A 14,982-nucleotide genomic window follows, 5' to 3' on the forward strand; every position below is an offset into this window, starting at 1 on the left:
GACACATGGAGGGTCCCTGTGAAGTGCCTTACAAATCTCACTTACTGTCAAAATAATTAGTATAAATACATAAAAATAAACAATAAAATACTCTTATTTTTTATAACCTATGCATCTGAGGTTGCGGCGTCTTCATTTGAACTTCGCTTTGGGCAATGTAATGAGAATAAGTAATTTGTCTCAGTTAAACATTTTGTAGGCTACCTTTTGTGAACAGAGGGTCACAATCACATTGTGAAAACATCAATGATTACGGATATGTCAACAAAAATAACTGTGGAGGAAAATAAAAGCTGTTACTTACGCTTTGCTTTTAACTGTCCAAGGATGGAATTTTCTCCTCTGCACATGGTCCTGAGCACATGTAAAGGAAAGAAATAATTATGGAGGTTTCAAAGGAACCAATCCCAACTTGCAATATCTGTGGAGTATCATCCTACCCCAAGTAAAAACAGAAATGTGCTTTTATGAGAAGATGCTACATGGATTTAAAAAGATAAAAAAAGGTGGCTCAGTTGGTTGGGCGACTGCCTTCGGCTCAGGTCATGGTCCTGGAGTCCTGGGACCAAGTCCCGCATCGGGCTCCCTGCTTGGCGGGGAGTCTGCTTCTCCCTCTGACCCTCCCCCCTCTCATGTGCTCTCTTTCTCTCAAATAAATAAATAAAATCTTAAAAAAAAAAACAAACTAAAAACAAAAAAGCCCCACCTGGATATCACTTTTGTAATGTCACTGATGGGACAAGATAGTTGTTTTGAGGTAGGTAAATGGAAAAGTCATAAAATTGATATTAGATTTCATAAAAAGGTGCTATTTTAAAAAGATGGGCTATGAATGAACTTTCCCTCTTAGAAAATTCAGTGACAGCAAAGATAAATTTAGAATACCTCAATAGGCAAGAACACTAACAGACTCACGTTACTTTCAGAGGTGCTTAAAAGGGCAAACACTTAGCAGAATAATTTCAGAGTTAAACTCTATACCGAGGCTGTCTCCACAAAGTTGGCAAATGCCTTAAAAGTGAAAAACAGTCTCAAATAACTGACTCTGCTAATGATTTTGTTTCTCACAACTGTGATAATAGTCAATGAATTATAAAGACTGACAAACCAAAAAAAAAAAAAATTCTATGCTCCATCTGCTTGCTCTGTAAAAATAATTAAAAATACAGTTACACTTGGGAAATACTGATATTCTTAAAGATGATGCCAGCAAATAGAGATGTTTTTGCATAATAAAAGGTTAGAATTTAGTTGCTGAACAAAAGCCAAGCATGTTATTTCATTCAGTTGGTTCAAACCCAAGAAAATAGTCATTGAAAATAATTACAATTGACAACATTCCAAAAATAATATTAGAATGGCAAACCAAGTGGATAAAATCCAATTAAACATTATGTCAGTGCCTTAAATACATGAAAAGCTTTGTCATGTTATAAATCAGATAATATCAGAAATGGGCAAATCTTCAATCAAACCATATAGACCAAAGCATAGTTAAAGTTCTCTCATACTGTAACCAGGCAAAATTACCCAAGAATCTAAAAAAAAAAAAAAATACACACACACACACACACACACACACACACACAGATCCCGGCAGACAGGCATACCTCAAAAAGTCCGTAAAAAATGAGAAGACTAAAAAAAAAAAAAAAAAAAAAAAAAAACCACTGCACAATGGTGCCCACCAACTGTGCCGAGGACCCTCAGATCCTGCAGGGGGTACCTGTGGGGGTGGGCGGCAGGAGGGCATCTATGCCCCTCCCCACCATTTGACCAAGTGCCTGAAACCTTATCTGCTTTACACATTAGGGGTTCTGTGTAAAGTCTCACTGCTTCCTCCCCGACAAAAGGGTTTGGTTAGAAAGTTGGGAAGCTACAGATGGTTCTGAAAGACAAGGGCTATTAAGAGAAGATATCCAGGTTCTAATTCTTGCTCTGACTTAGAACAAGTGTGATCCTGAGCAGAGCTCTTTTGTATCTCAGGTCACAGTTCTTGTTACTGGGAGCTGGGATTCATGCCCAGACCTGTCCACTTTCCTCTTCACTGCCATTCTCTTTCCTAGCTAAGTAACCTAGACAGAATGTTAGCGGGGCCCTTCCATCACTTGCCACACCACCTCTCTGTGTCTGCTCACCAGACATACCTCCCAACCCTCCTCATAATGTTCTACCGGCCAAGTCTGAAGCTTCACAGGTCTTTTTGAGTGAATATGGCAATTCTGCTTTTTAGAATATTGAGAATAGGATTTAATACTTTCCTTAAAATTTTAACAAAGATGTGGCAGAGAAAGCAGAATTAAAATCCCAGGAGGTAGGAAAGAACCTTCATACTTCATATATTGGCAAAGGCCATCATTACCAACCTTGTTGAAAACCTCACTACCTAAAGAATCATAAACACCTAGAAAACCATACTACTTGAAGCATTAAATTTTTTTCTTCACAGAATATGGAAAGCTCAATAACTGTGGTGGCTTAAAGATAATTTTTAAACCAATATTACACATAAATATTATTATGTATATATGTATGTACATATACATATAAAGTCCTTGTCTCCATTTATAAGATACATGTATATGTATGTCTTGTGTATAGGCAATGAATATAAAAGAGAGATTTATATTTCAGTTCTTTTTATATTTGCCATGTGTTCTAGGCCTGCCATTTACAATTTTAGGCTCTATTTGAATTTTATCAACTAGTAAACAGGCCAAGATCCAAAAGTAAAATAAAGCATTCATCTGTTCAACACTCCCCGAATAGATGTGGAGAAACATTTCCATTCCTTTCACCAGCTTACGTGCGTGACTGAGAGAAAGCTGAAAACAGATGACTTTAAAACTTTGGCACCTGTAGTTGAAGTGCATTATGGCTTGCAGAGCATTTCCTCCACCGGTTGAGATGTCGCCTTCAAATCCTGGAAGCAGTGGTACCACCACATACACCCGGTATCTACGGCTTTCCCTACAAAAGTCAGATGCAGAGCCATTCACCAAAAAATGATAGCTAAGCAGTTCACACGGTTTTAGAGACTGAGCTAATGGCTTCCTACAATACATTCTATCCCATTTCAGGGCTTGGAAGGTGCTGTTGGATTGGAGGCCAGAAGCTGCTATCGAGGTAACAGTTCATAACAACCTAAAAAATAAGCTGAACTTGGCAATAGAGTGGGAACTCTACTATCTCTCTGCAGCAGAATTCTTCCTAGGAGAAAAGCCACTGTAATCAACCCATGCTTGGATCCCATGGAAGGTGGGGTGGGGGTTATAACAAAGTTTTGAAAAAGACGTCATCATAATAGTTTTACGTATAACAAGTTGTATCCATTAGTACCTTGCTCAGAGCCCAGCAGGTATCCCTGTCTCTCTTTATAGGATACACAGCAGGAAGTGAAAGCTGAAAATGTCTGTGGTATCTATGTGGTCGAGAAATCTTGTCCATAGATCTGAGTGATCCATAGTCACAAAAAGATGCTGCTATTTAACCTCTTCTTAATACTTGATTTCTAAGGATCACTTTCTTCTAAACAACTACATTTTTCTTTCACGTGCATATTATTGCTCCTCTCTGAGGAGTCAGATTTCATTACAGTGTGTCTGAGCACCAATGTTTGTATCAGGGCGCATGGGCAGTGAAGTTCCGGGCAGAAGTGACGGCTAGCACCAGGAGTCTGGAGGCCCATGAGCCTAACTGCCCTGCTGAGGAACAAGGCATCTGAATTAGGTTGTTGCAATGGCATGAATTAATCACTAGATGGCAAACGTAGTTTGAGTTGGAAAAATTAATTTAAAAAAAGTAAACTCTTCAACTTCTCTGCCTGTTAAGGGTAAGAGGCTCACATCCTTAAATGATAAACAAGATAGCGGGGAAAGAAGAACAGAAGGAATACCTAAGCTACTTCCCCATTGCCAGCATTTAAAAGTCCAAATGAGTTAAGCCAGACACTTAAAAATGGACACCATCTGGCCTCAACTGCCTTTCCAGAATCGCCTTCCCATAGGATCTTCCCAGACCCACAGCCCAGTGCCAGACTACTGCCCTTTGCTCAGATGTACCCCTCCCTACTAAGGCAGGCTGGCTCATCTGCCTTCTGAGTCTGGAATACCCTTTCTGCTCACAGAATGCCACTTCTTCCAGGGCAGCTGAAAGGCACCTTCCTTGGTCAAACCATCCTGAATCTTCCAGTCAAAGCTGGTTTGCTCCTGCCTCTGCGCTCCCATGGCACATGGCAGGGATGTCTATTCAGCATTCTTTTTGCTTTACACGACAGTGACACACAGATCTGCTGCCTAGGCTATGGTGATAAGCTCTTCTGAAGTCCAGGACATATGTCCGCACATCTTTCTATTTTGGGCAGTGCGTACACAATATGCACTTGGTACTATCTGCTTTGGGAGAATGGGGTCAAGTTGGAAGCAGGTTTGTTTCTGGGAAGCCACTGGTAGAGAAGAGATTAAGCTGCAAAAGTTAAATTAAGTCTTTCTTTAAATTACATTTTATTTGAATTTTTATTGCAGTATAATATACATAGCACAAAAGTGGTCATTTTAACCATTTTTAACCATTCAGTGGCATTAATTACATTCACATGTTGTGCAACCATCATATCTACTTGTACAACTTTTTCATGACCCTAAGCAGAAACTCTGTGATAGTTGAGCAATAACACCTACATTTTCCCTCCCTCCGAGCCCTGTAACCTCTCATCTACTTTGCATCTCTGAATTTGCCATTCGAGATATTTCATCTAAGTGGAACCATACAATATTTGTCCTTTCCTGTATGACTTACTCCACTTAGCAAAACGTCAAGATTCATCCACGTGTCAGGAATTCTTCCCTTCTTGTGGCTGAATAAAATTGCACTGTAGGTGTAGTCCCCATGTTGTTTATCCAGTCATCGGTTGATGGGTACCTTTTGGCTCCTGTGACTCATGTTGCAGTGAACATTGGCATCCAGAAGCTCTGTCCCTGTTTTCAGTTCTTCTGGGTATTTACCCAGGAATGGCACTGCTGGCTCATAGATTTATTCTATATTTAGCCTTTTGAGGAATCACCAATTAACTTATATTTCCTAATGGGTAATATATTGCTCAGAGTACAAAATTTAAGAGGTGGAAGATTATATGATGAAAACAAAATTCTCTCTCTCCTTTGTCCCCAAGCACTGTTTCCCCTCCTTGAGGGCAACTCCTATTGCCTTCCATGTTCTTCCAGAAATAGTCTATGCATTTATAAGCATATATATGTACTTTTCTGTGCAAATGTTAGAATACTATAAACACTTTTACGAATGTTATTTTTATTTATGCCTGTACCTTGTCCATTTTTAACAACAGTGATACAGAATTCCACATACATCCTTACCATGATATTTAAAGCAGTTCTCTATCAAGGGGTGTTTAAATTGTTTCTAATTTTTTACTACTTTGAAATACCTACTTTCTCATTTTTTTAAATTTTATTATGTTATGTTAATCACCACACATTACATCATTAGTTTTTGATGTAGTGTTCCATGACTCATTGTTTGCGTATAACACCTATAATACATGCCCTCTTTAATACCCATCACCAGGCTAACCCATCCCCCCACCCCCCCTCCCCTCTAGAACCCTCAGTTTGTTTCTCAGAGTCCATAGTCTCTCATGGTTCGTCTCCCCCTCCAATCGAAATACCTATTTTCTTATGGATGCTGACCCACGTCAGTCATTTCTTCACAGTCGTGAAATGTGAACACCACTTCGGAGTGATACCAACGGTCTTAAAAACCAAGGGTTTGTGATTCTGTTTGTACAAGATGGATTCCTTTTATAAGAGCAGAAATGACCTCAAAACAGAGGACCTCGTATGTAGGATATTGGGAAATGTCTTCAGATAAAATATTCTTGCAAATTTAGTTTGTAGGAATCAGAATGTCCACGTTTTCTTGTTCTTGAGACTCTGTTAGCTCCATATTGAGGTCTCTGCCTTTTACAATGCAGCAGTTCTTGAATTTCTTGAATGATGAAAATTTTAAACTGTGTTCAGCCAGTTAGCAGAAATGACTTAGATTTTCACTGTTGTAGAAAAAGGGGCTCCTGGATTTCAAACCATAAAATTATGGCTGAGTTTAAGCCAATGGAGAGAAAAATTCTATGCGATACTATGTCTAATCTCCTTCCTTGATCACATCCCCAGAAAACAATAGCTCTCAGCTGCCAAGGATTCTGAAACACTGCATGCTCATAAAGTCGGGGTGGTGCAGATGGTAGCCATCAGCTTAGGGCAAGAACCTGAGCTCCTAATGTGCAGAATTATTTATGATCTTAAAAAACACAAGGTAAGAGCTAGTGGGCTCCAAGCCTTCATGCAGGCAATCGCTTCACCCACTGCAGTTCAGAACAATTTTATAAAATTGCTTTCTCAGGCTTTTTGTTAAAATAAGTTTTCTTTCAAACCTCACAGACTCTCATAGCAGTGCTGGGTCTAATATCTAAAAACTGGAAATCAATGTCCAATAATGGAGGATGGTTAATTAAATTATGTTACAGCCACTCAAAGAGTAATCATTTTGCAGCCACGAAAATGACCACGATGATGACTTACTAGCAAAATACTGCTGGGACTGTGTTAAAATGGCCCCTAATGCAAAGTTACAATCATAAGACAATTACAGATGTGGCAGGTTGATACTATGAAATATGCGATAACTTTTGCCCTTAAATGCATTCCCTTCCCTCACCCTGTGCCTGGAGATATGAAGCAGGCATTGTTCCCAGGTGGTACTCTCACAAAGGAACCAGGGCACAAGATATCAACTTCTTAGATCTGGGGAACTGGGTAGAGATCCTCTGAGCTGAGCCAAGAGTATAGACAAAAGAGTGAGACTCAGTGCAGGGATCCTGCCCTTCACTCTCAAGCAGAATTCCGGGGAGAACAGGAAAGACCCCATCACCTTCCAACAGAATAGGGGAGCCATGAGGATCTGAGTGTGAATCATAATCTTGCTTCCCAGGGAACCCCAGAGAAAGGTCCACCAGCCCCATGATGCAGCAGCAACAGAGGAGAGGTGGAGGAAAGGCAGGTCTGACAAGCGAAGGGGGAGGCCCCCACGTCACGGTAAGCAGATGCCGGAACAGGCCCAGGAGAGATCAACACTGAGGGCTGGAAGTCTCTTTGCAAAGATCCAGGGCCCCTTACCATCCATACCAAGGATCGGGTGTGTCAGCGAGGGGAAGAGAGGAGAAGGCTGGGCTGTGCTGAGTGACAGCATACAGAGCAGAAATAGCGGAGAGCAAGAAACTGCCGAATTTGGCCACACTTAGGTGTGGAAGTGACCAAATTTCCTTCTGTTGTATGGAAATGGGCTTTGAAATAAAAATTCAGGTGATCTACAGAAAGAGGAAATAAATTACAACTCAAGAGAAAATATATGTATATTAATATGAACAAAAAAGAAATAAGAAAGTAAAAAGTGAGTTTTTAGGGTGGGGAGGGTGTGGGACCTTTAATATTTTCCATTTTTGTGATTGCCGAAATGTTGCCTGTACCTTTAAAAACAGAGCACTAATTCACCATGTAAATGGTCCTGGCTCTCCTCTACACTACCCTCCTTGTTCCTCCCTCAGGAAAAACCCTCTCCTCCTTCCCTCTTCATCATGAAGGGCTGTCAGAAGTGGGGCTGCCTAGAGTGGGATCTCAGGATCTGTACGAAGGCCCCCGAGGAGCCTGTCATGTTTCTCCAGTGATGAGATGTTTTGTTTTTTGAGAATTTGGGATTCATAGATCATTGCTATAAGCTCCAAGAGCTGGTATAAATCCTATCATTATAGATTTTGCAGCAGCGAATGCTGCCAGGACTAAGCAGAACTGTGATTGGGGCAGAGTGTTCTTGCGGGGAGAACTCTATACCGTAGTGGTATCGGTTATGTGAGAACTGGATCTGTGGCTTCTCAGTGGTTTGGGACGTAACCCATTTTATTTTATGTTTGGCAAATCTTTAAAAGCGCAGTAGCCTTTTTCAGGCTTCAGTTTGCCCATTTGCAAATGAGGGGGTTGGCTAGGTCCACTAGAAATGCTGGCCCTATTTAGCAGTGACTTTGTGCATCGGATGTGCAACTTTATAGATTATGGCATAATACATATTGTGTGCGCACGCGCATGTCATTTTTTCATTGGTTATATTCTGGAGATGCAAGCTCTTCCATGTAAGGATGCTGAAGCCTAGCCCAGCACATTTGACTAAGACTTCACTCTGGACTTGATAAGCTTTGTCAGGGAGGCCCCTCTGTTGCCCCAAATAAGGATCCTCCAAAATGACTGCTGCCCTCTGCTAATCTTTACATCTATCTTCTGAGAGTACCATTTCTAAAATTTTTGGAATCAAACAAAACCATTAAATGATCTAAATCAAGTGTTCTCCTGCCATGATCTTGCGTCATCTCTGACCCAGGGTAACCTCTTCTCGGGGTATTTTACAGAGCTTGGAGGGTGGCCCATAAGAAAAAAAGATGAACCCAGCAACCGGCATACTTAATCTACATGCTTTTGGTTGTATTATAACTGCAGTTTAAATTTCTTTAAGACAGTGCTTCTGAAACACGCCCAGTGTGTCCTTTCCGCGTGGGACACAAATTATAGGATATGGGAATTACAGAGGCAGACTTTTCTGTAAGCCAAAGAACTTCTTAGCTATCAAGCAATTACTTTAAAAAAATAAAACATTCATCTGATTTCTTTATTTTAAAATAAAGTGTCTCTCATAGATTTCTGGGAGGCTTACTATTAGAACATTTCTACTTCCCTTGAAATGACGGCAGCTTTGTAGCTGAGTGGTACAGAGCACAAGTTGAAGTTTCCTAAAGACAGGGTTTCAGTCTCAGTTCCAACTCATCAATAGCTGTGTGACTCACATCTGTTACCTAACCTCTCTGGGCTTCACCGCCTCCTCTGTAAAATGGGAAAAATTATGCATCCACTTCATAAGGTAGGCGTGGGAATTAAATAAGGTAATGCGTATAAAGCACCTTGGATGTGAAAAGACTCAAACTACTTGGTAACGTTATTCAGTTTACAACCACAGATTTCAATGAGAAAGCCTATACACCTTCAAAGAATCATATAGGAAATAGTACCTAAAATTAAAACAAATTAAAGCGAAACTGAATTCATTTTACGCTACAGAATATCTTCTATTTTATTTTACATTTTGGGGGGGATGTTTATCAAATCAATAACAAGAAGTCCAAGAACTGATTCCCAGGAGGAGAAAGCGGCTACGGACTTCTGGGAGGACACCTCTCGACAGTGTTTTCATAACGTGTCTCTACTTGTCACAGGATGAACGAGCACCCGTGGTAGGAAACCCAAGTAACTTTTATTTACCCAGCAGTTGCCATCTAATAATTTAACACCAGGCATGTTAAACATGTCTTTAATTAAAACACTTGTTTCTATCATAAATACTAATTCTGAAAGTTAGATTTGAGTATTGTGCTTCTTTATCACTGCTCAAATTTACAGTGAGATACCAGATTTCCAGAAGATGAATTTCCTGGAAATAGCATAATCATTTCTCACATGAACTGATGTGTTATGGTTTTTAACTTGCTTTCACATCCATTCATATGAGCTAGGTAGAACAGGTATGATTTTCTTTGTTAGTGAAAACACAGAGTGCCAGAAAGGTAAACTGATAGATTGAGAGGTCACATACCTGTCGATAACAGAGTTGAAAAGAACTCAAGTCTCCAGACACCTGGTCCCCAAACAATTCCAGATTCCCCAGGGGAGTATTCCCCATGCCACCCACTCCTAGGCAAACTGCAAGCATTGTCGGGCACTGTTCTACAGTTATAGGAAGCAGGAAGAATTTGGGCAATTTTCAAAATTGTGTATTTTTCAATGTAGTCTAATATTAAAATATGGAGGCATTAAACCGACAGCCTATTTTCATTGTATGTGTCAACTCTGTTGATAACAATACCAAATGGACTCTCTCACTTCCTGTTTACCAAGGCAGAATTGTGCATGTCAAGTTTCCAGAAGCAGAACTGTTTCATCCTCAGAAATCATTTATTCATGGCACACTATGTTTTAAAATTTCTACCTGGATCAGTTGGTCCTCTTTCTCTTGGCTTAGTCAAACATGGTATAAACCAGATGATTTCTTCTCCCTGATCTGCAGTCAGATTTGAGTTGTCAAAGACGGGCTTCCAGTGGGTTGGGAGCCAGTCTCACCTCCAGGACAGTTTTCCTTATTTCCTATTTCCTTCTGTTTTCTGCAGAGATTCCCACAGCTACTCTTGGTTCGCCACGGGATGAACAATGTTCTAAGGCTCTGGATCATGGATCAGAGCATGAAGTCTTTGCAAAAACCTGTTTCTGCAAAGCATTATAGCTGTTGAGGCGGAACCAGGAGGAAGTGAGGAAAGCAGAGAACTGGTGTTCCCTGGATTCTAGCACTGGCAGAAAAATAAAGTCTCAGCCCGGTCGAAGGAGTTGGCAATTAAAAGACTCTGATCTCTCCAGGGTGGGAGGGACCTGGAAGAGAGCCTGTGTTCCTTGGTCAGGCCTGGCTGAATGCTGACTGTCATTTCCCTCCGTCTGCTTTGTGCTAGCTTCTATTCTTTTTCCAACAGCCAAAATTATACTTGTTGCTAGGCATGTGACATTGGCAGGAAGTTCTGAGTCTCAGAAGAGTGGAGCACAGAGGAGTCAATGAAGGAAGAGAGGGGGTGAACATGGGCACGCCACAGAGTGGCCCTCAGTGAAAGGGGGGTGGGGAGCATTGCAGTTCTTGAATCCCACCGCTCCTTTCCTAAGATTATTAAATTATTCCTAAGATTATCCTAAATTATTAAATGAAAACATATTTTACCATTACGATGAACACAGGAGATGAACAATAATGTGGGGCTACAGAGAAGGGGGAAAATGCAAAATATATTTCCAGGATAACATGTGTGTATCCATGGAAAGTTTTATGTGTGATAATACCTACCCTCTGAAATGTGATTGTCAAAGAAAGGGAGACGATGGCGAGATCAGAGCTAAATAGCACGGTTAATATGAAATTCAGTGGACTCATTTCCCATTTTCTACAAAGTAGGCTTGAAATTGCATCTTTAATGAGCCTTGTGAACTTCCAAGTGTGAGACACAGGCTGTAGCAGATGCTACCCTCCCGTGCTCTCTCACCGTAGACCCCCTTTCCTTTTAGGAGCAGCTCACAGGATCTTAAAGTTCCTTCCAGCCCTGAAATATTATGATTTCAGAAGAAGTCCAGATTTTAAAAGACAATATGCTAAGGAAAAATGTTCTTTCAGGATCCCAAACCCTTTAAAAACAAATCTTACAGGTACTTATTAATATACATACTACAAGGAACTGATAACTTGAATGAGTGAAGCTAAGATTCATCCTACTCTCCTTATTGGGCTGATCACGGTTACAATATTCATCATTCGCCGCTCAGCCCAGTGAGCTCATCTGTCCACTTAATGGATTTCAGCAACTCATTTCAATTTCATGAAAAAAATATCTTTCTCTTTTGTCAAATGTGCTTTATAGATAAAGTGGATACTCCTGTATCAATGAAATGCAAGAGTTGACAGGAAGATAATTTAATTTTGTAAATTAGACATAAATTGACCCACAGAATTAAGAGACCAGCATGATGCAAGAAATCTTTGCGTGTATGTGTTATGTTTAACTGTAAACAAGGCTGTTTATAAGTCATTTCAGAAACAGATCCCATGGTAACTTTCTTGAAAAAAGTATGAGAGAAGGCAAAAGATAGAGGTCATCTGGAAAAGCACAGATCGTCATTAATACTTAGGGCCATGCGTGCTCTTCTCTGTGAGTTCTAAGCAGTGCTGTTCTCCGTGAGTACTAAGCAGTCTTGGCTGTGCCCTGGAGTTACCCGTGGACCATTATGAAACACAAGTGCCTGGGCCCCACTCCAGGAAATTCTGACTCAGCAAGTCTGGATTGAGTCCAGCTCTCTGGATTTCTGTAAAAGTCCAGCGGTGAGGGGTGCCTGGGTGGCTCATTTAGTTAAGCGTCTTTGATTTCGACTCATGTTCTGATCTCAGGGTCATGGGATCGAGCTCTGTGTCAGGCTCCACACTGGGCATGGAGTCTGCTTAAGATTCTCTCTCTCTCCCTCTGCCCTTCCCCCCACCCTCCTGCACTCTCTCTCTCTCTCTCTCTCTCTCTCTAAAATAATAAATCTTAAAAAAAAAAAGTCCAATGGTGATTCTGATGTGTAGTAAAGGGCAAGATCTACTGTACACCTTGCACGATGTGGTGGGTACTGTGATGTGCTGCCTAAATGCCCTCACCATGGGCTCAAGATAGCCATTCCCTTCCCACTGGGAGTGTTGGCTGCTGACTACTCACAGGGAAGTCCTTCTCCAGGATTTGCCCTCCTTGCCCTCACCCAAGGTCATGCTCATTTCCTCAAGTCAGCCTGTACCTGATGACTGGTTAGTGGGAGGAAGGGACAACAAAGGCCCAACCCACTTGCCTCAAGTTGTGGCAACCCTGAAGGGGTCTTAAATCCTGTCAATGGACTGAAGTTATGTGGTATGGGGAGAGGCACTGGGTTGGAAGTCCAAAGGCTCGGGCTCAAAGCCATTTTTGCCTATTGCTTTAGTGGCTGAGTCAAGCCACATCACCTCTTGAATCTTAGCTTTTAACTCTACAAATGGGGACAGCAACGACAATAATAACAGTAACAACCACAAGGACTATATGATCTACTTTCAAGAGTAGCTGTGAAGATTCAGTAAGGGTCTAGAAACTACCGATCATATAAAATACTGGTAGTTACCGTTGTAAAATGTTCTTAAATCTAAAAATCCCCACATATTATATGTAAAAAAAAAAAAAAAAAGAAAAGAAATTTAAGTGCCATGTGACACTGGAAGTAAAACGATGTTTTAATCCCCAAATGTGTATGTACTTAACATTCTCCACTGCATGTGTTCAAGGAATTGAAATAATAAAATGTAATGGTGTTGTTTATTTTGTTGCCTTTACACAGAGCTAAGATCAGCCATAAAAAGAAGTAGTCTGGATGCCAGGACAACTCAGTGGAGAAAGAACAGTTTTTTCAACAAATGGTGTTAGAACAACTGTAAATCCCCACGTAAAGGAATGAAGTGGGACTGCTACCTCACACCATGTATGAGAAATGATTCAAAATGAATCAAAGACCTAAGTGCAAGGACTAAAACTATAAAATTCTTAGGAGAAAAGAAGTATAAATCTTCCTGATCTTGGATTAGGCAGTGATTTTGTAGCTATGGCATCAAAGCACAAGCAATAAAAGAAAAAACAGATAAACTGGACTTTATCAAAATTAAAAACTTTTGTGTTTCAAAAGGTATTATCATGAAAGTATAAAAGAAAACATCCTGAATAGGAGAAAATATTTGCAAGTCATAAATCTGATATGATACTTGTATCTAGACTATATAAAGAACTCTTACAACTCAACAAAAGACAACCTAATTAAAAAATGGACAAGAAATGTGAACATATATTTCTCCAGAGATAACACATGAAATAGCCAATAAACAAACAAAAAAATACTCATCATCATTAGTCATGAGGGAAATTCAAATCCAAACCACAATGAGATATCATTTCATACCTCTTAGGGTGGCTATAATCCAAAAGGGAGATAATAGTAAGTACTGGCGATGATACAGAGAAATTGGAGCCCTCACACACTATGGGAATGTAAAATGGTGTAGCTGTTTTTGAAAACCTTCTGGCAGCTTCTCAAAATGTTAAACACAGAATTACCATATAACCCTGTAATTCTACCTCTAGGGTAATAAAAATATGTCTGCATAGAAACTGATACAGAATATTTACAGCAGCATTAATCATAGTAGCCAAACACTGGAAACATCCCAAATATCTACCAACTGATGAATGGATAAACAGAATATAGTGTATCCAGAAAATGGAATATTACCTGGCAATAAATATAAATGAAATACTGTTAACATCCTATAACATAGCTGTGTCTTGGAAACGTCAAATTAAGTGAAAGAAGTCAGTCACAAAAGACCACATATTGTATGACTCCATTTATATGAAATGCCCAGACTAGGCAAATCCATAGGGAAAGAAAGTAGTTTAGTGGTTGCAAGAGGATAAAATAAGGAGAAGTAGACAGTGACTGCTAACAGATAGAGGGTTTCTTTCTGGGGTGATGAGAATGTTCTAAAACTGATTGGGTATAGTTGCACAACTCTGGGAATATGCTAAAAGTTGCTGAATTGTACACTTTAAGTGACTGGATTGCATGGTATGTGAATTATATTTTAATAACGTTGTTATTAAAAAAATAATCCCATGAGCTGAAGAAATAAGACAGAGGGTAACAAGCATTTAAATATAACCAATGGAAAAATTATATGACTATTTTGCTTTGATTTTTTAAGTGAACACAGTTCACTGTCTGCCACTAAATAAATCAAATCACAGCTCTATCAGCGTGGGAAAGAGACCGGCCAGGAAAAAATGAAGAATGCCCTGGAAGAGTTCTGACTGCTTCAAAAATGGACTCAAAATTCTCAGCAACTGAAATCAGATTGAAGGAACCAATAACCTACTGCTACCTGAACCTAATTTCTGCCTGCTAGGAAAAGATAGTATTTTAAAATGGGCTTTCAAAAGTTGTTTTAGCAGTAAATGCACGAACATTTGCAGTAACCACTCCTACCCAAATGCCAAAACGTTACCTGTGAGCTTTCAGTATCCTCTGAGCAATGGCATCACCTATCTTGTTGAATACAACTTTGTCATCAGCGCAACTTATGAAAAACTGGTTCTACAAGAAAGAGAGTCATCTGTAAGTCTTTCTTATCTCTGTAATAGATATATATATGGAAAGCGTGCTCTGTAACAAACACTACCCTGATGTTTAAAAAAAAAAAAATTTCACAGAGCAGACATGTTCTTATTACTAAAATCAT

The 14,982-nt window shown here is 39.9% G+C and overlaps 1 protein-coding gene across 7 annotated transcripts in view; it reads right to left on the bottom strand.

Moving 5' to 3' along the window:
* Positions 1 to 14,982, bottom strand: part of PLD1 (phospholipase D1) — a 199,711-nt gene that overhangs the window by 37,466 nt on the left and 147,263 nt on the right. For 6 of the 7 annotated variants that reach the window (XM_027583301.2, XM_027583297.2, XM_027583304.2 and 3 more), the window contains 3 exons: positions 14,749 to 14,837; positions 2,857 to 2,970; positions 305 to 354 (listed from right to left, as the gene is read on the bottom strand). In XM_027583301.2, the coding sequence (XP_027439102.2) occupies positions 305 to 354; positions 2,857 to 2,970; positions 14,749 to 14,837 (253 nt within the window). The remainder of the gene's footprint in view (positions 1 to 304; positions 355 to 2,856; positions 2,971 to 14,748; positions 14,838 to 14,982) is intronic. The other variant, XM_027583299.2, reaches the window with a different exon arrangement.

Source organism: Zalophus californianus, chromosome 1 (genome assembly GCF_009762305.2).
Source record: "Zalophus californianus isolate mZalCal1 chromosome 1, mZalCal1.pri.v2, whole genome shotgun sequence".
NCBI classification, from domain to species: Eukaryota; Metazoa; Chordata; class Mammalia; order Carnivora; family Otariidae; genus Zalophus; species Zalophus californianus.